The sequence below is a fragment of the Lytechinus variegatus genome, chromosome 14 (genome assembly GCF_018143015.1).
Source record: "Lytechinus variegatus isolate NC3 chromosome 14, Lvar_3.0, whole genome shotgun sequence".
NCBI classification, from domain to species: Eukaryota; Metazoa; Echinodermata; class Echinoidea; order Temnopleuroida; family Toxopneustidae; genus Lytechinus; species Lytechinus variegatus.
In genome coordinates, this window is record NC_054753.1 from 13,154,529 (window position 1) to 13,180,509 (window position 25,981).

Consider the following 25,981-nt stretch of genomic DNA (forward strand, 5'->3'; position numbering starts at 1 on the left):
AAATAAACCTAATGCCCTCCAAGGTATTTATATAAGACAGGAGCAAATAGGTTGTTACCGCCACCAAAAGTCATCACGAGAGGCCTCTTGGGGACAACTTTTCCCTAGCTCCCGATTCAGAGTACATATCACACTGCAATTGAAAAAATCAAAGTAATATTTAACTAAAAGCTGAAGCACAAGGAAGAATAAGTATCGATTCATGGATCTACAAGTAATAATCCACAAAACCAAAGTAATTGAGTTTGTAATCACACTGAAAACAGCAATTATGCAGTGTGTTGAGTATAATGTTACTGACTATTCTCTCTGGATTAACACAAAGGAGTGACATCACAGTAATGGGGCAACTAGTGCGCATGAAATACACAAAAGTACGGAGTGTGTAAGTTTTTCAACAGAGTTTTATATCCAATGAGAATCTTATGTGATACACAGCGTAAATTTCTTATCATTCACAAAGATAAGTGAGGATTTTATTACAATAGAAAATTCAATACAATCAAACAGCTTGGCAATAACAATAGTGGTTTTATAATCTTCATCAACAAATATCATAAAAGAAACATTTCATCCAAAATCAAAAACATTACAAATGGACTTATCAAAGACACAATACAGTCTCTTTCCATGTTTTTTCTTCCATTTCTTCTTCATAAAATATCTTACACTAGGTTGAGGAAGAAGTGAGACTGTGATAACATCTTCACAAATTACAATAATACATACATTCAAGGTTCAACTATGGGGTGAAAAAGAAATTTGGTGCAGTGCACAAGGGTGTTTCATAAAGCTATTCGAAGTTACAGGCAAATTTATGACTGATGGTCTTTTCTTGTGATAACTATGTGCACCAAATTTTCATTGGCATTGATTTGGCTCCAAAGAAAATGACCAGTCGCTCGTAACTTGAAAACACCTATGAAGCATCCAACAAGTCGGTAAAACAATTTATCAATTCATGTCGCTGTCTTATGATGCACCACATGGAAGTGCCTTTGAAGTTATGTAAATTATCATCAAAATTATTCAGCTCAATTTTAAATCCATTATCATGTAATTACATGAGAATATCACACCATTAATGGCTAACAGTATGTTAAAATAAGTATCAAAAGCGGAAACTTGCCCAAACTGAACCTTATCGCTTAGTATTTTATTTCTAATAGGTAGTGTTTACGAAAAGACAGCAAAATTGCTGATAACACAACAAAATAGCACAAGAATACTATTCGGTACAATATGATATCAATCAAATAGTAAAAGAAATGTCCAAATAAAACAAAAAGAACAAACTCTCATTCGGGAAATTTATACAAAAGGAATGTTCTCCCCAAGAATTGAAATGAGCATTTCAGTATCAAACGAACACTCTCACAAGATCTCTATGCTTTGGAAAAAAAGAATACATTTTATACTAGTGTGGTTTATTGCAATGAGATAAATATACCTGTAGAAATACCTGTCCCCTTTCAAAATGTGTGTTTAATGGTTGTGGTTTGATAATTGCCCCCCCCCCTCTCCCACAATTAAATAAATCATGTAATGCTAGCATAGTGTCATTCTATGAATCAATACATAACTAAAAACACCTTGCTTCCTCAATATAGCTGACCAATAACTAGCAGGGTGATTTCAAACTGCCAAAAAATGAAGAAGAACAAAAAAGTTCTCATCTTGTATTGATATCAATAAATTTTCAGCAAAGTTTGTGATACCAAATTTGAAAGGCACCATCTAAAAGTGACTGCGCAAAGTTGTTTAAAAATTGATTAAATCTGCCAAGATACACATGCACTTCACACAAATAGCCTGACCTATTTAGCTGGTATTGTGGGAAATAAAGCAAAAAGCATATATCTTCAAGTAAGAAAGAGTTGCATGGGAAGGGGGGGGGGGGTAAAATCCATACACTCTGATGGAGTCCTGTGGCAAGTCAATTCAAGGATGGGGGGGGGGTGGGTCGATAATACACATAAATGATTCTCTAATGCACTTTCATTACTTTCCACAAATAGGTCTATCCACAAAGATATCTTGTCTCTAAAGTAATAAATAAATGCTTAGAATCTGAAAATGAGGTCAATAAACAATGCATCTAACTACAATAATAGCAGCAAAGTCCAGTATGCTTTCTACATAAGTCAATATTGTGATAAAATAATCCAAGCACGTTACTCTTTCATTATGACTAAGCAGCATGTATTTCAAGAATGAAGGATCCACTTCAAAGCTGCACCCCCTTTTAATTACCATTTCCTTTCTTATAAGCACATGCATGTCAATTACCATTCTATAAAAAAAACTTGTCTTCAATATCCTTTGAACACACAAACAGTAAGTTCCTCCTGAGCAATTTGACGATTCACAAGTCAACATGTAATATTGACGCTACCTTTTTCTCTTCATATAAAATCTTTACATTAAGTATAACTGGTACTGTAGTATAAAGACAATCCTGTTTACATTTTACGTACACATTATAAATTGGATTAACACTGATAATAAAACATTATTTAAGGCACAGTAATAAACGGATGTCATCTTCTCCGATGGTCATTGGCATGGGATCGACCAGAGTCTCTTTTGGATTTGCGAGAACGCGCAATCGGCGATCTAGAGCGGGATCTGGACCGCTCCCTTCTATGTTTACTCCTGCTTTTATGACGGGAGTGAGATTCTTTGGCAGAGTCATTGTATGGACTATAGTGGTGCTTATGCCGACGCTCTCGCGACCGACTACGCGACCTCGATCTGCTCCGGCTGCCATACCCTCGGGGTGGCGTCCGGCTACGCTTCTGCTTGTGGCTGTGCCGGTGTTTGGGACTGGAGGAGCGGTCTCGTCGGCCGCGCTTGTGGTCGTCTCTCTTGCGCTTGCTGGATTGTCGTTTGCGATTATTGCGAGGGGAGGTGCTTCTGCTACGTGAACTTCGATCTCGTGACGAATGCCTATCCACAACCGAGTCACGGCTGTCTGATCTACGACCTCTACTTGAAGACCGACGACTTCTGCTAGAGATAGATGAAGATGGGCTTCTCTTGTGCTTGTCCACTTTACCATTTTCTCTGTAAAATTATCAAAAGAAAACGAGGAGAGCAACTTTAGTGACACAGTAAAAAATTTGAAAGATATATTGGGATCATGAAAAAACAACTTAGTACTTTTAAGACTATCAACAACCGATTTCATACTTGTGAACACTTTTCTTTCATAAAAGGCAAGACATATGAAAGACAGGATGGGGGAGGAACTCTACAAATATAAACTACCACACATTTTTCAGACCAACTGAAAGTTTTGCACAATCATCCAAAAATTAATGATACAAAGGTTGAATATATTTGACCACCAAGCTATGAATGACAGAATGATTGGAACTTCACTCAGGCATGTGAACAGACTGCAAGATCTCTTAAACTGATATTCTCTTTTTTTTTGCTGGATTTAACAAATAAATATTTCAAACTAAAGGCAAAGAGAATTCTGCTATTTTGACATTATTTACCTCAAACCAATTCCATTGTTGAATCTCACATGACCAATCCAATCTTCTACCAAGAGGACCATCATATGACTAATTTTGTGGGGTTTGGGCTTGACGACAACCTTTGATTCCAGAGACTCTGGTCACTGTACTCACCTGCTTTTGTTGCTTCCGGCTGATCCCGAGTGAGGTTCTTCCTTGATAGAATTGGAGTTGACTTTGTACATCCTAGGTAAACCTGGAGACTCGTGGTTCGCTTTTGGTGAATCTGTGTTGGAGAAACAACATGGGATTATCATCAGTCAATTATTGGGTCATGAAAAGAGTGTACATGACAGCAATACACAGTAAGTATACCTATTGTCCATTTTCATGACATCAAGAAATTTCTAAGATCACATCCCAAAGAAAATTTCCTGTGTATAAATGACTGATTTTTTTTTTATCACTTATATTCATATCATTTGGTATAATTGTGCATTGTTAGTCTTTGGTAATTTGACAAACTTTTCAATAAATGCTTACTGAATTCAATTGACTTGAAAAAGATGAAAGCAAAAGTACAAATTGAATCTGCTCAAGTCAATATCTTGAGAACACATCTATCCCTTCGTTTCTATATCTAAACATGCATTGTTAGTATTATGAATTCCATCAATTTGAAGAAAAAGAGAAAGAACCGATGTAGAGGACACTCACTTGGTCTTGATGTGTGAGGTGAGAAGCTACTAGGGGTCCCAGCCTGGCTGTTGGCTCCAGACTCCGTCAGTTGACCTTTGGCCCTGAGTTTAGCTTCCTGGATGATCATACGACATCGCTCTACCTTCTTGTCCAAGAATTCATAGCTTTTCTGTGAGGTCAATGGATAGACGGAGTGCAAAGATTATCAAAAGTAAAAGTTCATGCCAAATTCATCTATGAAATACACAGTGAATATAACGAGAATAATAAATACAAGAAATAAAACATGATCATCGATGGCAAAGAACTTTTATTCATCCTGTAATTCTTAGCCTGACCTCTTTTAATTCCTTTATTTTTGTTTGCTTTTTCTGAAGTCAAAAAGTACTTTTTCGGAATGTCTCCCAAATATGAGCCCCCCCCCTAATTGATGTTTGGTCTACAGGTCTACACTGCTCTTCCCCTTACCTTCATCTAAATGTCGGAATGTCACCCAGATATGAGGCCCCCCCCCCACTAATTGATGTTTGGTCTACACTGCACTTCCCCTTAACTTTGTCTAAAGTGCCATTAAGTACAATGCCCCAATGACATCATATCACTTTGTATACCAATAATTTCACTTGGTACGAGACCAAAAGGATAGAAGAGAAAGCGGGTATAGACCAAGTGGCAATCTACCAAAGTGAGCATGGTACAAAAGTGGTTTACTTACAATTGTCCTAGTGTACAATCTGAGTATGGTGAGGGAGATATCTTCAACATCAGTATCTTTAGCTCCCATTAATCCATACCAAGGTGGGTTACTTGGTAGAGGTAGCTGAAAGCAAAAAGAAAACAATTAGATTATGAAAAATGGGTATTACTGGAGCATGGATGGACACAAGTAACCAGGTGGGTAAGGGATGTGTTAATCTGGGCCTGGGACATAATCTACAAAATTGTATGGTAATTTATTTCATGCAAATCACTATTAATTACTTATGCTAATTTATGCATAATTAGCATGCCAAATCATACATTTCCCTCTAATGCCCTAAATAAAGCTCCAAATGTATATTTTTGGTACAGAAAATCTTTATGTTGTTCTTAGCAAGTGTACATGAAGAAAATTACGATATGAAATCATTTGTTATGTATTATATTATTTCTTGTAATTTCTTATCTATTTCAATGTTTTTTTTACCTTTTGATTTTCATTGTTTTTTTCAATGAAATTTGTTGGGGACTCTTCTGAGATCATAAAAAACCTAAAATAAATACATTTAGACCAGCATAACTAAAAATAATTATACATTTATGAATTTTAGTTGAAAATACAATTTGCATCAACCCAAATCACGTTTTTGAGCAATTTTTGGTCTGACATGCACTTACATGTTGGGTAATTTCGGAAACCACACCCGGGCAACGCAAAATTGGTCTCAAAAGTTGCGCAAGGCTTGAAAGTAAAAAAATCAGCGAGTGACGTGGTCAAAAAATTTTGCGCGGCGAAAATATTGGGCGATTAGTTGAGGAGGGGGGGCCCCTCCCCCTAGAAAGGGTTAATTCATTAAATAAAGTCTCACACTATGGTTCTGCTATAAATAACTCATGGCTCCCTTTTTCCAGTTCTACTAAAATTATTCATCAAAATTCCTTTCAATTATACAGAGTCCCCATATTTCCAACAAAAAATAGGACCAATATTTACTCCTATTTGTCTCGCAGACAGAGATATACAAGCACAAGCCACCGTCTCTGGTGAGTAGCGAACAAAGACATCTGTCCGAAGACTGTCGTTCATGTAGTTCCTGCAGAGGAAAAAGAAAAAAAAAGCATTTCGACACATGCCCCCCTACATGAAGAAAGAATGGTATCCAGTGATAACCAAGAATCTTTCCAATATTACAGAGGTCTGGGAAAGCTATTTTAATAAAGAATATTTCTAATACAGCAGGCCTTTCTGATTTTCCACATAGAAATTCTTTTACAAGAATCCTGAAAGTGCCCTTCTCCAAGAGATGTTTTATTGCTCATTACAACAGACCTGCAAACAATGCTTTGCAATCAGTGCTCAAGATCATGTCGAATTGGGGAAGGGTTCATGTTTTCTTCTGCATCATGCCTGGCGAATGAAGCCCAACTTTCTTCGATGTCATCGAGCTTCACAGATTCCGTATCATTCAAGCATTCGTTTCAATATTTGCAAGAGAAATATGAAAAATTGCACCAACTCTTCACTTCATAAGAACCAAAGTATGAAGCTCAAATCATTGTAGATTTTGATTTATTATGAAAACCTAAATTTGTGGCTTATCAGTATAAAATGCCAACTGTTTGGTAATCATGTTGCACACGTCATGTTTCAATTGAATGGGATATTTGACTGTTGGTAAATGGAAAATAAGATGGGTACTCCTTACCAAGCCAAGGCGTTTTACCATCCACATGCCCTTCAAATCACTTGATCACTCCACCAGATCGATCTATCAGCCAAGAAGAGTCTTTGCCATCATGAAAGCAATGAAGAGTGCACCCCTGGTTCTTCCCATAGAGGAATGGTTTCGTCTGCTCTAAGGTTCTATCAACCTCTCATCTGCCTTTCATACTACATTACATGTACGTAATACTACACTACTACACATGTACTAATAAATATATACATACAATATCACTCAATACCTAAAATGTGCTTGATTGTCAAGAAGACCAGACAGCTTGCCATTAAAATACCTGCCCATAGACCACAGGCTAGGAAGTCACTGGAAACTTGGATGAACTTCACTTACCAACATCAGGCAAGTCAATTATGATTCTAATCCGAGTTGAAGTGTCAATATACAAGTGTTAATAAATCTGATCAGTGACACTATTTTTACAGTGGTATCCATTGGACACGAGTCACTTGATCATTTACATCTAAATATCCACAAGACCTTATGACAAACGAAGTGGTGCCTTCCCCCACCATGCGTTGGGGGGGTGATAAAGTTTGATCTCGGACATAAGGCAGGTACAAAAAGTAAATAAAACTCAAAGATTACAAATTACATGATTGGGTGCTTGGGCAAGGATTTTGTAATGGGGCAATCTGGTTCAGACTTTGTGTTTTCACTATATTAGAAACAATAATCCCCTGGGGGAGCTGGCAAATAAGGAACTTTATTTGTATACTACACAATTCCAATGACTCTCTAAAATATTCATCAACTTTGTACACCTAGTATTGGAATGATGATCAGTGCCATAGGCCAAGTGAATTTGTTACAGCAAATGTACATGTACTGCAAAACAAACTCAAGGGAATAGCTTAAACAAGTTTCTTTTGACTATATTGAATTTTTAAGTAACTAAAGTATGAATGCTCAACACAATTCTACCAACCCCCAACCACCCTAACTGGCATATTGAGAGCTTACGCCGAGGTGCTCTTACGTGAATACTAGTACCTTGAAAATCATTAACATATCTTTTGGTCATGTAAACTTTAAGCAGATTCATTCATATTCCTGATAGCATTTTGTATTCATTGCCACTGCCACCTTACTTTCGTGTGCAGGCCAAGACCATCTTCAATCGTCAAGTCTTTCAAAAATGTCTTTCCATCCATCTTGTTGACAGTAAGTAATCCACCTCTTCTGGCGATGGTAGTCCAAATTATCTGTTATCTGCAAGGTTATATAAGCTCAAAAAAGAACATACACCATTGCACAATCTCTACATTAACACAAATTTTCAAGCTTCATTGCATTTTCAATTCTCATCTGGTAACTTCTGCCACAAGTGGTCCATATTGGTGTGACGAAGATCTTCTTACTCCCTGATCAGTCAATGTTTCATCCTCTCGACATTTCATCAAATCGATCTGCCACCATGGCCTTTTGCTTGGTTCCACGTTTGTTGAAGACCTCCTTCTTATAAGGTTTTCATGATCATCAAATCTGCAAAAACCTACAAAATGATGAACAGCTACAGGGACAATGTATAGCACATGCATCAAACACATTTATACATTTGAACTGACATGGAATTCATAATCATCAATCAATATCTTTCATTTTGTATCACACTAAAAAAAAATTTGTTCTGCTTTTCAAGCATGCTTTAGGTCGCCTCATAAAACATGCATAGAATTTATTCATGCAACCATGTCATGAGCTCGCTCGTGACATGCCGTGGTTCCAAGGGTTTTAGTTCTGACGCAGTGGCCTTGCAGGAGCTGTTCACAAGTCATACGAAGCAATATGTGAACCCCAATGCCGGTTGTGAAGTGTATCTGAGGTCCAACATACTATCACTGTCGGGCTTGTTGCCACAGTAAACCAGCTTAGCGTTGCACCAAGTCCTTGCAATGTTCAGTGGAATCCAGATGTCATGGCTCATTTCCAAGTATGATAGTGTCCTCAAAGGTCCAATGTAGATGGTTTCATGGAAGACTTGAAAGATTTTAATCTGTAAAAAGAGTCTATAGAAGAGTCATCAACACAATGGAGCATGTGCGATGGCTATTTCTAAGTAATCGTACCTAATGTAAACCTATCATAAACTATAAAACCATCTAATTAATGGGTAATTCAAACTGTTTCAAGGTTAAAACTAGCTTTCAAAAAATAGATACTCATACAACTTAAGATTATGTACAAGGAACTTATGGACGGGAAATAAAATATGGTATATTTAAATACGTTCTGAAAAATCTACAAAAATGCACATTCATTTTCATCTTCAGCAGCATTAACTCTCAACTTACTTTTGCAGATAAATATTATAAGTTAATTAGACGCAACCAGACATACAAGAACTCAAAGCTGATAATTTAAAACATTGATCACTAAACACCAATGTCGTAAGCAAATAATATTAAAAACTACTTCTATATCAAGGATTGGAAGATCATTATCTAAATATTAACAATATATCCAACCTTACCATAAAGCTGTCAAAAGTTGTTTCCAATAAACTACAAATATCAGGGCAGTAGATGTGAGAAACAGAATTGGAAAAACAATTTAAAAAGCTGAGAATTTTTTTCAATTCATGTTAAAGTAAATATTTCTTTATCGATAAGATTTCAAATTGGCAACATAGGTAATTCCATTGTGATGTAGGATAGGAACAACTTATCCACTAGCTCAAATACACAAAAGGACTAAAATTTAATATTTTATGAAAGTCTTATTCCAAAATAAGTTCTATTTTCTTTTATCATGAAGAGGGTGTGGCTGCTTAGTAGGAAAAAACACAGTCCTGATTAAGTAAAACTAAAGAAAGAGTTGTCCTTCCCACTTGATACAACATAACCAAACTGCCGATTTGAGATTTACTTAGTCTTTGAGATCTCAATTTTCAAACTTTCTAATTCATTGTCCAAATTGTTTCAAACTTTTATCATTATGGGATCTTTTCATATCCCCACCCTTAACAAAATATATGTTATCACTTAGGTTGGATTCCTATTAACTAAGCAGTTGAGAAAAAATTTTCAAGCACATACTTCTACTACTCTCTAATAGAATTCTTTTACCAAAACAAAATGAGAATAAAGTTGAAAAAATAAAATCTTATGAAGCAACATAAATAAAACAAATGAAAGAACACCACCCTGTGGTACACCGTAGAGGTATACTTGACATAAGTGATGTCCTCCTTTGACAAGATGGGCAGTGAGTGTGAGAGAGACGAGACCATTCCGTAAGGAAACCGGGAGACCACAAAGTGCACCTTCTTTACTCCGACTGAGAGGGTATGACTGGGGAGAGCTTGGACTGACGAAAGCCACCAGGAAGGTCAGCTGTCCAGTCCTTGCCGGGCAAGAGCCCCCCTCCCCGGCTGGCTGGGTTGGCTGGCTGAAGTGACCTGGTGATGTTGGGCAGGCGTGTGGAAAGGTTGTGTGTGTGTGAGACACACGCCGCTTGGAGAGAGAAGTGATTTTCTCTACTTACCAACCTACATCTTTAGGTGGAGGGGGAGAAAATTAAAAAGAAGTAGGCATTAACCACTATCCTATAATTTTGAGAAGCCCATTCAAAATATGGTCTGACTATAACTGTAATCTTTCAAGATTTACTTAGGAGAAATCAGTATTTTAATGGCTATGCAAACTCCAAAGAAAATGACATCATGTTTTATGGAAATAGAAATCATTTCATGCTCCAAAGTAGTAATTTTAAGCAGATAATCTTACAAATAAATGAAACAGTACTTCAGTAACAAACAATTAATATCTATATTATATCTATGTCAATACTGAACATTATAATTTTCTTTTAAGGTTAAGCCCACCCCAGAAAAATTTTGATTTGAATAGACAAATCAAACTAGCATAACACTAAAAAATTCAATCAAATCGGATGTAAATAAGAAATGACATTTTTTTAAAGTTTCGTTTATTTTTCTCAAACAGTGATATGCACAACTCAGTGACATGCAAATGAGACAGACGATGATGTCCCTCACTCACTATTTCTTTTGTTTTTGATTGTTTAAATCATACAATACTTCATTTTTCCTTTTACATAATTGACATTGAAGGATCAACCTGACTGAACCATTTAGTATTAAAACAATACTAATTTCACATGTTCAGGGAGGAATTAATCTTTGTCTCACTTAACAGTGAGGAGAAAGTTAGAATATTTCATATAATGAAATACATAAGAATTAGTGAGTGGATGATGTCATCAGTCTCTGCATTTGCATACCCACTAGGATGTGCATTTGACTGTTTTGTGAAATGAACCGAAACTTTAAAATGTCATAACTTTCTTATTTTAAATCTGATTTTGATGAAATTTTCAGTGTTATGCTTGTTGGATTTTTCTCTCTTTATCGACTTTTTGTTGGGGTGGACTTGTTGTCCTATAAATCAAACATGTATAACAGGCATACAGCTGTCCTTGACACTGTATTTCAAACTGGCATTTTGCTAAATGTACTAAAATGGATCAATATTAAATAATTCATACCATTCAGAGTTTCCTCATGTAGATGTACACACATTTATGTGTTTCTTTTCACCATGTTTCAATCTCCATAGACTAATGTATATTTCAAAGCAATTTGCATGACCACACAGAGGCAAAGAACATTTTTTTTAAATATAATTTCTATTATTTTTAACAATAAACAACAGGTCTTTTTGATATAAAATTATTGCACATATGATGTCATCAGATGTGAACAAAACTAAGTCTTCCAGATTCCTCCCCTCTCCAAGAATGATTTTTGTTAAATTGACGTCTTTGAATCGACCATGAACCACTGGGCGTTTAACCCTGTAAGGTCTTGGCTATTTTGGGGTCCAATTACCCCCTCCCCTTATCTGGGCCACCGTCCATGAAAATCAGCAAAATTTGGCATGTACATTCTTCACAGCATAAAATGACACACTTTTTTTGTAATTCATCTTTATGAATAAAATACCCAAATTTATTAATCAAATTCCTCAGTTCCTGCAAGTTTTTTCATGATTCTAATACATCTATTTTGGGGCAGATGCAGTCTCTTTGGATTTATATGTTTTTTATTAAGAAATTGTTTAAGTCAAATTTTCATAAGGTATTTTTTTTTCAGGATGCCCCCCCATAAATTTTTTCATAAATCATATACATTTATTGTAAAATTTCCCCATTTGTTACATACATGTATATAAACAATGAAAATATGTAGAGGGCAAAACATCCAAATTTTGAAAATCTTATTTTTTCATCAGAAAAAAAAATGATACTCCAGCTTTGAAACTTTACAACATACAAGGTGTTGACCAACCCTAAGCTTTAACCCAATCTTAACTGGGCTATTTCAGATCAACATATATGGAGGGGGGGGGGGTCAATTTGACCCCCCCATCTCGGCCGTAGATAGCGCGGTCCCCACATAAATTTGCACGCGTGCAGAGCTGGATGAAAACTGTATAGTAAACTTTTCAAAATATTAATTGCTTATAGTTTTTTATTTATCACATATGCAAATAAGCATATGAAATTTGCCCTAATTATTTTGCTTTTATGTTTTTTCCATAAACTTGATTTATATAGCTGGTATAATGCTAGTTTTTGGTGAATGTACAGATTTTTACATCTACAAAAAATTGCTGAAAAATTATTAATTTCCAATGTACTTTATTATTTTTTATTCTTATGTATTGTTTTTTCAAACCTTTTTTTATGAACATTATCAGGGACCCTTTTGCCATCATAAACATAAAATGAATCCATCTAACATCTAAACTCACAAAAGTAAAAATAATCACAAATTTATGATATTTAGTTGAAAATCACAATTTGCATTAACCTTGTACAAGTAATGTTTTTGAGCAATTTTGGGACCGACATGCATAATTTCAGAACCGTGTACCCATGCATCGCAAATTGGTCTCAAAAGATGCACAAGACATGAAAGTCAAAAGTCAGCGAACGGCGCAATCAAAATTTTTTGCCAGCGCTGTAGAAGCGAAATTGGTCGAGGGGGAGGGTCAAATTGACCCCCCCCCCCAGTTTAATAAGGGTTCATACAAAAGATTTTTAAACAAAATGGGTGCGGACTAACTGGTATTAAAGGACACATGTCATAATCATGTTCCCTACATAAAAGATGAAAGTTTTGAACAAACAAATACTGCTATTTTTTCCCACAGATTTTTTTATTTTTATCTTTTCCCTAGCAATGGCTCACATCTGATGACAACATATGACTGACAAAAAATAAGTGAAATTTACTCACCATGCTGTACGGACAAGTTGAGTGTTCTCCTCACACTCCAAGGCCTGTATGTACGTCACTATCATCTTCAGTGACGGAAAGACAGGAAGGAAAGAAAAGGCACACAAATAAAGTTAGAATGGGATCTTCAATAGAGATGGGTACATGAGCCTTCGACTATTCAATGCATTGGCATGTTATTGAATATTTCATAAAAAGCACTGCTATTGGGGAGAGAATGTTATTCACATGTTATTCAAAACAAATTCAAAGTGATGGCATTTTAAGAAAAAGAATGAACAAAGAGACATAGTAAATCATGACAATTGTAATTGTTTGGAGGAGAAAAATGGTTACATGTTATGCAAAGGTTAACATAGCAGAGAAACAAAAAAAGACGAGGGCTGCCTGCATCATTATTTGACTTGCAAGATACAGTCTTTGAGTTTGATGTTCAATTCTCTCTCAAAAATTTCATTAGCAAACATTCAAATTCAAGTATTTTTTACATCAAAATAGTTGAATTTGCAATAAGCCAAGACAAATAGTGAACTATAAAAAGCATAGCAACACAGGGTCAATAAATCACACAAGGTTGTCAATACCAAGTCTGATTCCTCACTGAGCCAAATAAGAACAAAAGTGTTTTCGGACACATTACAACAAACTACAGTCTGATTCGTTGCAAGTCAAATAACTTTGCAGACAACCCTCGGGTAACGATATTTACCTTGTGTGGATGCTTGACATGGACACAGAAGCCAAGCTCCTTCAGTAATCTTCGTTCAGCCTTGATCACCTGATTTTTCAGGTTGATATATTTTTGGTCAGATATAATAGGTTCAGCGGCTCTGCAGGATAAAGGAGATATAGAGAAGAAAAAGGTTGTAAATTTTCTGAATTGTATTTTAACAAAATTTTGTTCATCCTTAAGTACTGACAAACATGCACACGTTAGTTGTTACCAAACAGAAAATTATTACATTGATGCATTTCCTTGCAATAATTTCATGACTATCATTAAGGGGGGGGGGGGGGGGGCGGGCGTCATCTTGGCAAGTCCCCTACCCCCCTCCAAAAATTACTTCAAGAAATAGTAATATTTTCATCATACTCACTTTTTGTTCCTTTTCTGTCGTATATGATGGAACACATTGATAACATCTCTCAGCCTCCTCGGTGCCTCTTCTATCTTTGAAGCCAGGTTAATGCAAGCCATGGCAACTGTCTGTATTGATCATAAATAAAAACAAAGATGTTTATTTCATAATTTTTCCATTTCAAATTATTCTGATTTATCACCATTATATTATATATAACAGAACGAACATATCATAACATTAAGGATCTACCCACATTTATCAATTCTTCAGAGTTTTGTATACCAAGCTTCAAAAGAACTCTGCCCCATTCAAGCATACAGTATTTAAACAAATATATGCCTTCACTGCTTCCATAATTCTGGATGTAGTCTGGCTCCATTGGTACAGGGGAAATTTAGTACCCACCCCCCCCCCCCCATTGATTTCGAACATTACTGGTCATTATTCAAAATACCTTGAAGGTTATCCCATTTTTATCTTTACTAGAGCTGGAGGCAGTCTGAAAATGGAACAACATACACCACTCACCTCCATATTATGCTTAACCATTGACTTTGAGTAGTAGAACCTTTGAAATAGTACTTGTCCAGTGGCCATTGCAACCTGGAGAAATGGGGAGAAAGTGTAAGAAAAAAAGTTATTACTAGTACAATATGTGCCTCATGAGACACACAGCACTACTGTCAAACAAGTTTCTCCTTCTTGTGCAACTATCAGCTTAATAATATAAGCGAAACATTAATTTGGCATATAGCATGAATTAATGAACATGCATTTGCTTCTTCGACTTCACACATTGGTTGCTATGCAAATGCGAGGCTTACTTAAACAGATTGACTCAAAGATCAATTTTCAGGGGTATTTATTTAGGCAGTGTATACAGCCACACGCGTGTGTCTTTACCATCCAGCCACACGCGTGTGGTTATATCCAGAACACCTATCTGTGGATACCGCCACACGCCGCCAGCAATAACAGTAAAACACGTATGTAGGTCTGACCGTCTATATCACGATCAAAATAACCTCATTTCTTCATTAAATTCTTACATTCTAAACCCCTTTGATATCCTTAGATCGTTTCAATTTCATTCTCACCGTCTTCTCTCCTTGCTTTTCTTGTCTTGTTACAAACAAATTCAATTTTTCTACTTGTGTCGATTCTGGCTTCCTTCGCGGTGGCGCGGCAGACCCATACAGCGTTAGCGCAGCGCAGTAGTACATACACAGTTCATAATTCGTACCAAACGTAAACCCAAACTGTGTATGTACTGCGCTGCCCTAACGCTGTATGGATCTGCCACCGCGAAGGAAGCCAGAATCGACACAAGTAGAAAAAGAGAATTTGCTGTTAAACAGACGACCGTTTGTAACAAGACAAGAAAAGCAAGGAGAGAAGACGGTGAGAATGAAATTGAAACGATCTCAAAGGGGTTTAGAATGTAAGAATTTAATGAAGAAATGAGGTTATTTTGATCGTGATATAGACGGTCAGACCTACATACCGTACGTGTTTTACTGTTATTATACTGGCGGTGTGTGGCGGTATCCACAGATAGGTGTTCTGGATATAACCACATGCGTGTGGCTGGATGGTAAAGACACACGCGTGTGGCTGTATACACTGCCTTTAATGCCATTTATTTATTATTGGTCAATCAGTTGCATAATGTATGGATGAATGTAATGTCAATTTTAAAAAAAGAAACATGAATAAGAATGGTTAAAAACTTGGGGTTTTTAGGTTTTAGTGAGACATGAACATTCGGTTCAAATTCAAAGTCAGAGGGGATAGGTGACATTAAAAAGATTCATATAGTAGATCTAGGCAACATCTGATGGAGGGTCTGACTCTGAACGATGGGATAGGATTAGGTGTTAAGATTGAAGCCAAATTAGATCTAACGTTAGATCTACAGCGACAGGATATTATAAATATAATTTTTTTTTATTAAAATGGGCATTGATTCATCCAGGGACGTGTTTAATAAAAAACAAAATCATATCCAACTTTTCATAAAAGACCAGTGATCGTGTCGATGAAACATGTATTAATGCAGATTGCAGCTGCAGAAAGTCACATCACAGCGATCGAGTGAGTGACATTCTATTAAAATGACCAAATCCAATTTCAAACTTTTTTCCAAGATAATGTCATGAGTAAAACTGGCGTAGATCTACATAACAATAGGGTCTAAAAAAGAGAGGTAAAATAAAAGAACAAGCCAAATTATCAATCACATGTACTACATGTAAACACACGACAATGTCAGTGAACAGTACTGCAGTGCAGTGACTCCGCTTACAAAATAAAAACAGTAAAAAATGCAATGACCACCATGAACATGATGAATCATGACTCTTTTGTTTTGGTCAAATTGTGCATGTGCATGCAGTCAGACTCAGACATGTCAATCATACTCAATCATGACAAGTTGATTTGGAATGTAGATTTTAATGAGTAATTTCTTCATTTTCTACTTCAAATATTATGTCAGATAATCAAGTCAGTCTTATATAAATAGCTTATTAATTTACCAAACATGCTAACACAGAATAATTAATAAAAATGGGCGATTTTTCAAATGGTTTCAAATTATGCCAATGCCATTTTTTTTACCTGAGGAAGTTTGAGAAGAATACCAGCCGTCTGAATGAATTCACATCCAAGGATTCTCAGATCCATCTCCGTCTCCATATCAAGTCCATCGTTGGCAGAAGGAGTTTGTGAAAGTTTTGCGTCAGGAATAAGAACATTGTCGAGTGTAATTATAACATTTCCATACGATGGTATTTCGGAGTTCTTTGATGGAGTCTTGTCGTCGTCCGCCATACTTGCAATCGCCAAGAAATCGTCGGGCACGCGCATGCGCAGATGCACAATGCCGGTCAGTAGTGCGGATTGATATCAAACACTGAAGGTATGTGAATCTTCCATTCAAATTTTTATCTCCAAATTTCGTGTAATATTGGGGTTTAAAGCGTAAGCAAACTACAATTTTTAGCATCCTCATAGATATCACGGCATCGATACAATCATTAATGACGAACACAAAGATTTCAGACGAGATAGCCGGAGTACTAATTTAATTGCTCATGCAACTTCTTCGGTATTCTGTAATGACGTCATACCTTCCCGGTAACAGATCACGTGGCCATATACATGTATTACAGCACAAAGCCAAATAAAAGGGATATCGTAAACACATTCAACTGCGATAGGTTTTGGAAAAGTTTTGGGCAGAGGAGGAGAAAAGGAGGAGAAAGGCCTTAAAACAGAGGTGGACTCATAACATGGACCTAGGTCCATGCTCATACTAAGCTGGACGTCTATCTCTAGAACTTCCACCGGCTTTATAAATTCAATTTTATTTTTTAAGTTTAAAACTTATACGCGGGGAATATAGAGCGCAAAAAATGGGCAAGAATAAAATGATACAAGGAAAGGGATTCTTCCCTTCTCGCGCGAAGAGCAGAAACCCGTGCAACTTGTCGATTGGTCGAATTTATAGAAAAATAGGAAGACGCGTAATTTCTTGGATTAAGCTCTTCATTTGTATGATTAATACACATTATTAACATTAGACCGAATTAATGGTTCAGACCGAATTAATGGTTCAAAACTGAGAACAAGAGATTGATAGGGATTACTAGTATGCCCAATATCTGAATTACCTGTTTAATAGACAAATTGTTATTTTTTTTCTTCTTCATACACGCCTATATCGTATAGGTCTATTAGGCCTACACGTGTTTTTCCGAAGAATATAGGTGTCTAGGTCTGAAATGATGTGGCCTTTGGGGAGTTGCCGCAGAATGTATCTGTTCCGACAAGAAGCGCGGAAATTTTGCGTAAACGGTCAAAGTTTGAAAGAAATAGACTTTTCATATACGGTTTAATTTTACACTTGAGCCAAAATAAAGGACTATACTTTCCATAATTGCTGGCAAGTTATTCTCTAGTATAAAGACGGGTCGAGAAAACAACGCAGTATAGAGAAAGGGTGTGTGGGGAATTTTTGCGCGAAGCGCAAATTATATCAAATTATCGAGCACTTCAAATATCATTGAACTCCCTCATTTCAACAGATGTGTAGCAAGTAATCAAATTGTAGATTAAGGTCTGGATCGGGGTGCCAGCCCTATGTAGCCACCGCATGTAAAAATATGAGCCACAAATCGAAGTGCTACGTAATAATCAGCATAGTAATAAAATCGTTCGTTAAAATCTGCCTGAAAAAAAAACCTGTTAGAAAAAAAAAATCGCATTTGCATCATCTTTGCATTATTTATCTTCATTGAAGTCACATTAGGCATGTAGGCCTATGGTTTACGACTGAATGATAATAAACAAATGAATAAAGCAAGGAAAGTCCCCCCCCCAAAAAAAAAAATAATAATAATAAAAGGAGAAAATTCAACAAGTATAACACTGAAAATTTCATCAAAAATCGGATGACATTTTAAAGTTTCACTTAATTTCAGAAAGCAGTTATGATGCATATCCTGGTCGGTATATGCATGGACCTACCACTCTAGGTCCATGGTATATGCAAATGAGCAATCTATTGATTACACTCACTATTTCTCCTCACAGTCATGTGAAACAAAAATTATCCCAGAACGTATGGAATTATTTATTTTAACACTAAACGGTTATGTCAAGTTGATCCTCATTGTCAAATCTGTAATGATTAAAATATTGTCTAATTGAAACAATATAAAAGACATATAGTAAGTGGTGGATATCATCGATTCTCACATTTGCATGAGTTGTACATGTCAGTAACTGTTATGTGAAAAAATAAGGGAAAATTAAAAAGGTCATAAATGTATTATATTACATCCGATATTGATGAAATTTTCAGTGTTATTGCTTGTTTGATTTTTCTCTATCGGTTTCATTCAATAATTTCCTGGAGTGGACTAGACCTTTAAAACAAGTTTCATAACATTACACGGATATCAGTATATCAACGAAATAGTCAATAAAGCAAATATTAAATGAAACTACGTAATAAGAAAGTATATCATAAGAGTAAATGGGGCCATGAATACATATCATGAAAAATAAGAACAATGGCCTGATCAATCACGCGGAAATATCATTGGGCAGAAATAAATGTTATACATCTTTTGGAAGATCACGCAGGATAATTTTTTTTGGTAGTACAATGAAAAATTGATAAGTACTTTCTATATATTATGCGCAATATTGTAGCCACCATTGTCCTCTCTCTGATCTATATACCCAATAACCTTCTTCGTTGAAATTGATCATAATTATTTTCCTACCCTATTTTTAAATCACGATTTATTTCCAGAGGGGCTTACCAATACAAGTTTTGCCTTTGAAGTCCCTCATTTTCATTTTCATATGTTAACAATGACTTCTAATTTTCAATTACATGTATTTCATTATCAAAATACGTTTGAAACTACGACTTATTTATTTACCGATCAATTTTGTACAACATTATTTGTTACTGAACTAATTATGACGTTTATTCTGCTTTGTACATTATGTATGTATATAAAAACAATTTGTTTGAAAAGTTTAAACAGTTGTTTAAAAAGTTCAAATAGTTGTTTTAAAAGTTTGAACATTAGTTGTTAGAGTGACAGCAGTGACAGGCTTAAACAACGTGCTTATTTTTTTTTAACAACGTTTTTACAGTGCATGCACAATCGGAGTGAAATTTCGTAGAGATAATGAACCCATGGTGAGTCTGACTTGTTAATACGAATACTGCCATCTACAGGCACAAAATTGTCATTCGACGAAACTGAACGTCTCCACAGAAAAGTACTTCGTTGAACGTCTCCAGCTCTCCGCGTTGGTCTTACTTGGAATTGGATGGCACGTGCCCGTCCAATGAGATTCTGATTGGCTGTTAGAAGAAATCGACACGCGACAATGGGCAAAGCTTGGTTGTGATTGGCTACTTCTGGAAACCACTTCTCCCCCTGTATTCTAACACAGGAAGCATCTCAACCACTTTCTGCAATAATCCCCTTCTTATTGGGCACTTTTATGTTTGTTTTTGTTTTTTGAATATTCCTATTTATCCGAGTCACACGCAAGAAAAAAAAAATCCCAATTGTGTACACTGCAAATGTGTGCAACAATCGCAGACGATTTTCAAAATAATGATCAGAAGCAGGCGCGAATCCAGATGGGGGGGGGGGGGGGTAAAGGGGTAAATGCCCCCAATTTGCCTAAAATCAAAACTCTTTCTGTTCCTTTTTTTTTACAATTTTGTTAGGGAGAGGATGAATGGGTGTTTTTTAATTTTTAAAATCATGGTTCCGTCCGTTCTGTAATCAAAAGATTATGGATAGTGAGAGAGAGATAGAGGGGGTGGGGATAGAAAGAAAAATAAATAACAAGTGAATGGAAGGCCAAGATAAAGGAGGAAAGGAGGATGGAATGATGGAAGGATGGAAGGAAGGAAGAAAGGAAGGAAGGAAGAATGGAAGGAAGGAAGAAAGGAAGAATGGAAGGAAGATAAAGAAATAAAGAAAGAAAGGAAGAAAAAGAAAGAAAGAAAGAAAGTGAGAAGGCCCGGAGAAGAAGAGGAGGATTTAATTTGCTGTAACAAGGGGTTGTGCCAAAGGGGCTGAGCCCCCCAATATCAAAAAAGAGGGGGCGAGAGTAAAATCAAGAAAGAAGAAGAGTATTAAGTAGAAATCTAGGTCATTTGAACTACAATACCCCTATTATTCAATTGAGAAAAAATACGTCACCTAAGGTCATCTTCTTTTATTCCTCTGTTTCTCCCCATCCCTCCCTCAACTACCCCTCACCCTTCCCTAGCCCTTCTGTCCCCCTCCCCTTCTCTCTCCCCTCTCTCTCTCCGCATCGCATCTTATCACAGTTCGTTCATTGACCATTCACGCGCGCAGTTGAACGTGAGTGCGTGAATGACTTCTCCCGCACTTTTTCCCATGCAAACTCTCATCATAAAATCATTTTATTCGGTGATTCATAATTGCGATTATCATTTTCATGCACTTTTCTTGCTCCTGACACCGGAACCTGCTTCATACAACAAAGCTGCAATTCTTATTTACCTACAACCTCTTGTGCATATATATTTGGAGTCATTTTGCTGGATAGTCCATAGCCTAGGCCTACATAGTGAGCACAGAATAACGTCGTCTGCTAGATGAGTGCTTGGAACCACACTTTCTTTTTCAACGAACCTTCGGTCTTACCCTCTCGGGAACTTACGGCTACCTCATCATCCGAAGCACCTTACAAACAACTTCCAACGATTTCTCACTTGCTGTGTACATTATCATCATTAGGATACTAAATTTCGCAATTATGGAAAAGTCGAAAGCGTTTATATTTCTTCTTCTTTCGTTCTTTCAAGTTTTGATATCTGCCCAAGGTAAGTGGCCTAGTGCCAATATTCTATTTCACTGAATAAAGCATGATAAACTCCGCCAATTAGAAGTTCTATCTCAAGAATATTAATTATGCCAATATTATGTCTATTTCAAGAATAAATCAAAGTATCAACACGCAGAAAGCCTGTTCCTATCGGCTCTTGACGGTGTATGCCAAAGCATAATTCCAAAATTAATATGGAGGTGCGGAAATGATGAGAGACATGTTTTCATCACATGTCGCCACGTACATAGGGCCTAGTTTGTTTTGCATTTGATGCTGATGCGATGGGCCTTGCTATATAGATGTTTGTCATGTTGGGTGCTAACTTTGTATTCTAGTAAAGTTTGATTGCCACTGTTTGTATGTGTGTGTTTGCCCACGATTGATTCAGTCGTGTTGTTGATAAATCCTTTAATAGGTTGTTTCAACCATGGATCTATTCCATGTTCCAACCAGTTGAATAATTAACTGAATTCCGAATTGTCTTGTGTACAAATATGTTTTGTGCTACGCCCATCTGCAGTGGGTGCACTGATCAATTCAATGTATGTTTGCTTGAGGGAATAGGTCATAATTTATCCTGTATCACTGATAAACTTAAGATAACTAGTATTGTTATGATTATAAGGTAAATTGTGAGATAAAAACAGGCAATAAAGATAACAAACACACGTGCTCACTGTATTATGGTAGAAATCCAATGAAAAGAACTGGAACCCGTTGCCCCCCAAAGCTGTGCGCACAAAAAAAATGGAGGGAAAGTAAATTGGCAAAGCTCTGATTCCTGTTCAAGCCTGTCACTGTTGGGTCCCTGTTGATGTCTACGGAAAAGTTTGCAGTCTAAAAAAGTTAAATGTCATTTTTTTAGACCCAGACCGATGACACAAAACAGTTTTCCGATTCTCGCGAACCACATTTCCTTTTGTTTTTCGTTTTTATAGGCACCTATAAACAAACCAACAAAATAATGAATTATTGATTCTCCCTCAACTTCAGAGCTGAATGAACAATGGAATTCTATAGGCCTAGTGTTTTTTGCTCCCCTTCCTCCTCCTTTTCATTTTGATGCCTTTTTCTTTTTAAGTAGATATTTCAAATCGATTTTTTTTTATAAGCTCTTTGATGCATAATTGTAAATGATACAGTTTTCTAATAATATTATTGTAAAAAAAATCGTTTGAAGGAGACTTATATTATTTTAATACTTGGGTCCTTGTTAACATTTTGTGACTTCCGGTGATGCTCAATTGCTCATATTTTGGAAATGAGCTCAAACTTCAAAGTTTTCTCCAGCCTTTAAAGCAAGACATCATGAAAAATTGTATTCATATTTCTGGTATCAAATACATTTCCAGTGGTCAGAATCTGTGGAGTTTTAAGATTTATGATCTAGAGAACGGACCGGTCATCGCTCATAAAATAAAACACATTACAGATTCACGGTGGACGTAAAAATTGGCGCCACTCATGGCCATTCAGTTAAAGGGGTACGCTAACATTATAATTAACAAAGATATATTTTAAAAAAATGAAAATTCTCAATCTTGAATTTTAGAAACATTCTGTGAAAACAATTAAATGCATACCGTCAGTAATATGCAAATTTTGGGCTGATTATTTCATGGTGCCCACTTTCATTTGTCTTTAATTTTATTCACGAAATGATTATATGCATACAATCATGAACAAATTAGTTTGAGCAATGATCATCTTATTTAATAATTAGTAATCAATCATAGATACCTTCTCGGAAGACATTATTTGAATTTATGATAAAATACAAAAGAATAAGTGGGGGAAATGCACCAGCAGCTCACTCGTTGCATATAAATGCAATTCATGAAGACATGCAAAAATGTAGGCCTGTACTACTAGAATTCACCGAAATAATGCAAAACTTTTTCTAACATAATTACTTAATCAGGGGCGGATCCAGGATTTTCCAAAGGGGGGGAAATTTTTCGGATGAAAATTTTGAAGAAAAAAAGGTCTTCAATATAAAAAGAGGGCATACCTCTGTTTTAACGGCATTTATACTTACAATTTTTTCATATTGCTTCTCAAGGGGCACGTGCCCCCTGTGCCCCCCCCCCCCCCGATCCGCGCCTGACTTTGTTACCTTTCTTTGTCCGATGTTGATGAAAAAATAAGTGTTTTGTTTGCTATTATCTGAACAATCATTAGCCTGGAGTGCCCCTTTAAAGATGTAAGCTCTTGTGTACGAATCCCTGATGGAACTGCACATCCATGGTCATTCCGTGTGTTCATATAAAACATTTAATATGAAAAGGGTAGCACTGCACCGCAGTCGTAGGAGTTTATGTGGTTTCTATCGTTTTTAATGTTTGTTGAATCAGGAAAACGACGATGTTTTAATGATTTATTATGTCTCCAAATAAATCCAGAACGGAACGCTATAAGCAACGTTTATTGCTTTCTCAATAACAATTGTTCCCATTCTGTTTAACAACAGGTTTGCATTGTAATGATTGTGTTACTCCATGGACCTATTATCGTTACTCCAAGTTTTATTCGGCATTGCCCAATATTTTTATTGTTATTGTAAGATAGGGAACGAAAAATAAGATTCGTTATTTATTTTGAACATATTATTTTTTTGTGTATGTAATTTTGAGAAGGATGGGATCGGATGGTGTGAAAGTAAGAAATTAAATAATATAGGCCTATATGGAAAGATAAAGATAAATCATGGAAATAATTACAACTTTGTAGAACACCTTTTTTTGAATGTTGGGACTAGGAGCACTGGCGTACAGGATTGGGATGGGCTTGGGGCCATGGACCCCAAAAGTTCCATGAGAAAAAAAAGAGAAAAGAATTTTCAAAAAGAAAGGGTAAAGGGTAATGCATGATGTAATTTTCTGAATATGTCCAAATCTACCATAAAATGAGATTTTGGTATCAAAAATGTCATTTTTTGTTGTGCTCGCTCGCTCACTGCTTCTTCGCCCCACACAGTAAAAGAAATAAAAAAAAAGGACATTGTTTAAGCCTGTCACTCTATAAACAAGTTGTTTATACCTTTTTTTAATTGTTTAATCTTTTTAAACAACTTGTTTAAAAAATTTAGAATGATGTTTAAAAAGTTTGAGTTGATTAAAAAGTTTAAACAATAGTTGATAGAGTGACGGTTTAAAAAACGTCACTCGAAGTTTTTTAATATGCCATGCCTGGCCCCTCTTTCTCTCATGCTACTGAAAAGAACGAAATTATGAGGGAGTGGTCGAATTCGTGGAATAATATGAGAAAAATGGACTTTCACCATTCTGAGGGTCAGCATTTGTTTCAAAGAAACGCGGGGTAGACCTATGTGTCACCATAAAACAATGTCCTTAGTCATTTAGAAATTATTACTCATTTACGTTTTCCAACTTTCAAACAATAGTATATAACTATACTATGTGGTTATTGAATCCAATGATTTTGATGTAAACTGTAAGTGAATTTCCATTTTAACGATGTATTACTTTTATATATCTGTAGCATTTCAATGACCCCCCTTCATTTTTTTCAATTAATTCGATGATGACCTTCATCACTCCAACATTATATATTACTCATTTAACTTTTTCAACTTTCAAACAATAACTTTTAAACTATTAATCACGAATAAAAAATCAAATAATTTGTTTATCAACTTGAAATGAACTTTCACTTTAATGTTGTATTAGGCAATATGTCCTTAGCATTTCAATAACCCTTCATTTTTACAATTTATGTTTAATAATTAACAATCGATGTGTACTATTTTATTTTATCCAATAGCGCCAAATTTTAGGCACGTGTACTTTGTATAAAATGATGTCATTCCAAAACTAAATAGAAATACTTTTGAATTTAATCTATTTTACAGTATCCATTACTCTTCCAGATAATGTACTTTTGAATTAAAATGTAGGATTTTTGATTTGATATTGGATTGACCCCCCCCCCCCCCTCTCTCTCTCTCGTATAGGTGCAAAATTGCACTTTAAAGCTTTAATGTGTTCCCAGTATACGACATGCAAAGTTGTGCCTACATTATTTTTCTCAGAGATTATTTACACCCAACATTTGGGCATTTTGGGTTTGATTGGGCCATTTCAACCAACTTTTACTTTATATGCACTGAAGTTGTATATGTATTCACAGTAAAAATGTTTTATACATCCTATAATATTGGTCAGATATTGTTTAAATGTGAAACAAAATGTTAGCATTTTAACTGTTTAATCTTCTGTTACACTTCGTTAATCCGAACATTTTGGGCGTTATTTCGAAGGTTCGTTAATCCGAAAACGAAATGAGGTTCGTTGTTCCGAAGGGTCGTTAATCCGAAAACGAGATAAGGTTCGTTGTTCCGAAGGTTCGTTAGTCCGAAAACGAAATAAGGTTCGTTAATCATTACATTTTCGGATTAACGAGCATTCGGAATTTCGAACCTCATTTTGTTTTCGGACTTACGAACCTTTGGAATTACGAAGCTTCGGAATTACGAATGTATGCGAATTAGGTTATCGCTTAAAAGTTGGAGAATCATTGTTGAAATTATTCGAATATTTATTTAAGCTATGAAAGGACTACCGTAAATTCGTAAAGTTCAACAAATAGTAGGAACGTTTGAAATTTTGC

General features: G+C 35.9%; 1 protein-coding gene across 1 annotated transcript; it reads right to left on the minus strand.

Annotated features, from left to right (window-relative positions):
* Nucleotides 1-386: 386 nt before the first annotated feature.
* Nucleotides 387-16,835, minus strand: LOC121427906 (cyclin-L1-like). Its single transcript, XM_041624481.1, has 10 exons — nt 16,571-16,835; nt 14,480-14,554; nt 13,967-14,076; nt 13,579-13,699; nt 12,870-12,934; nt 5,860-5,959; nt 4,882-4,986; nt 4,185-4,335; nt 3,642-3,753; nt 387-3,066 (listed from the first exon to the last, which is right to left on the minus strand). Exons 1-10 carry the CDS (start codon nt 16,817-16,819, stop codon nt 2,541-2,543), a joined length of 1,614 nt encoding a protein of 537 aa, XP_041480415.1. The 5' UTR covers nt 16,820-16,835; the 3' UTR covers nt 387-2,540.
* Nucleotides 16,836-25,981: the final 9,146 nt, after the last annotated feature.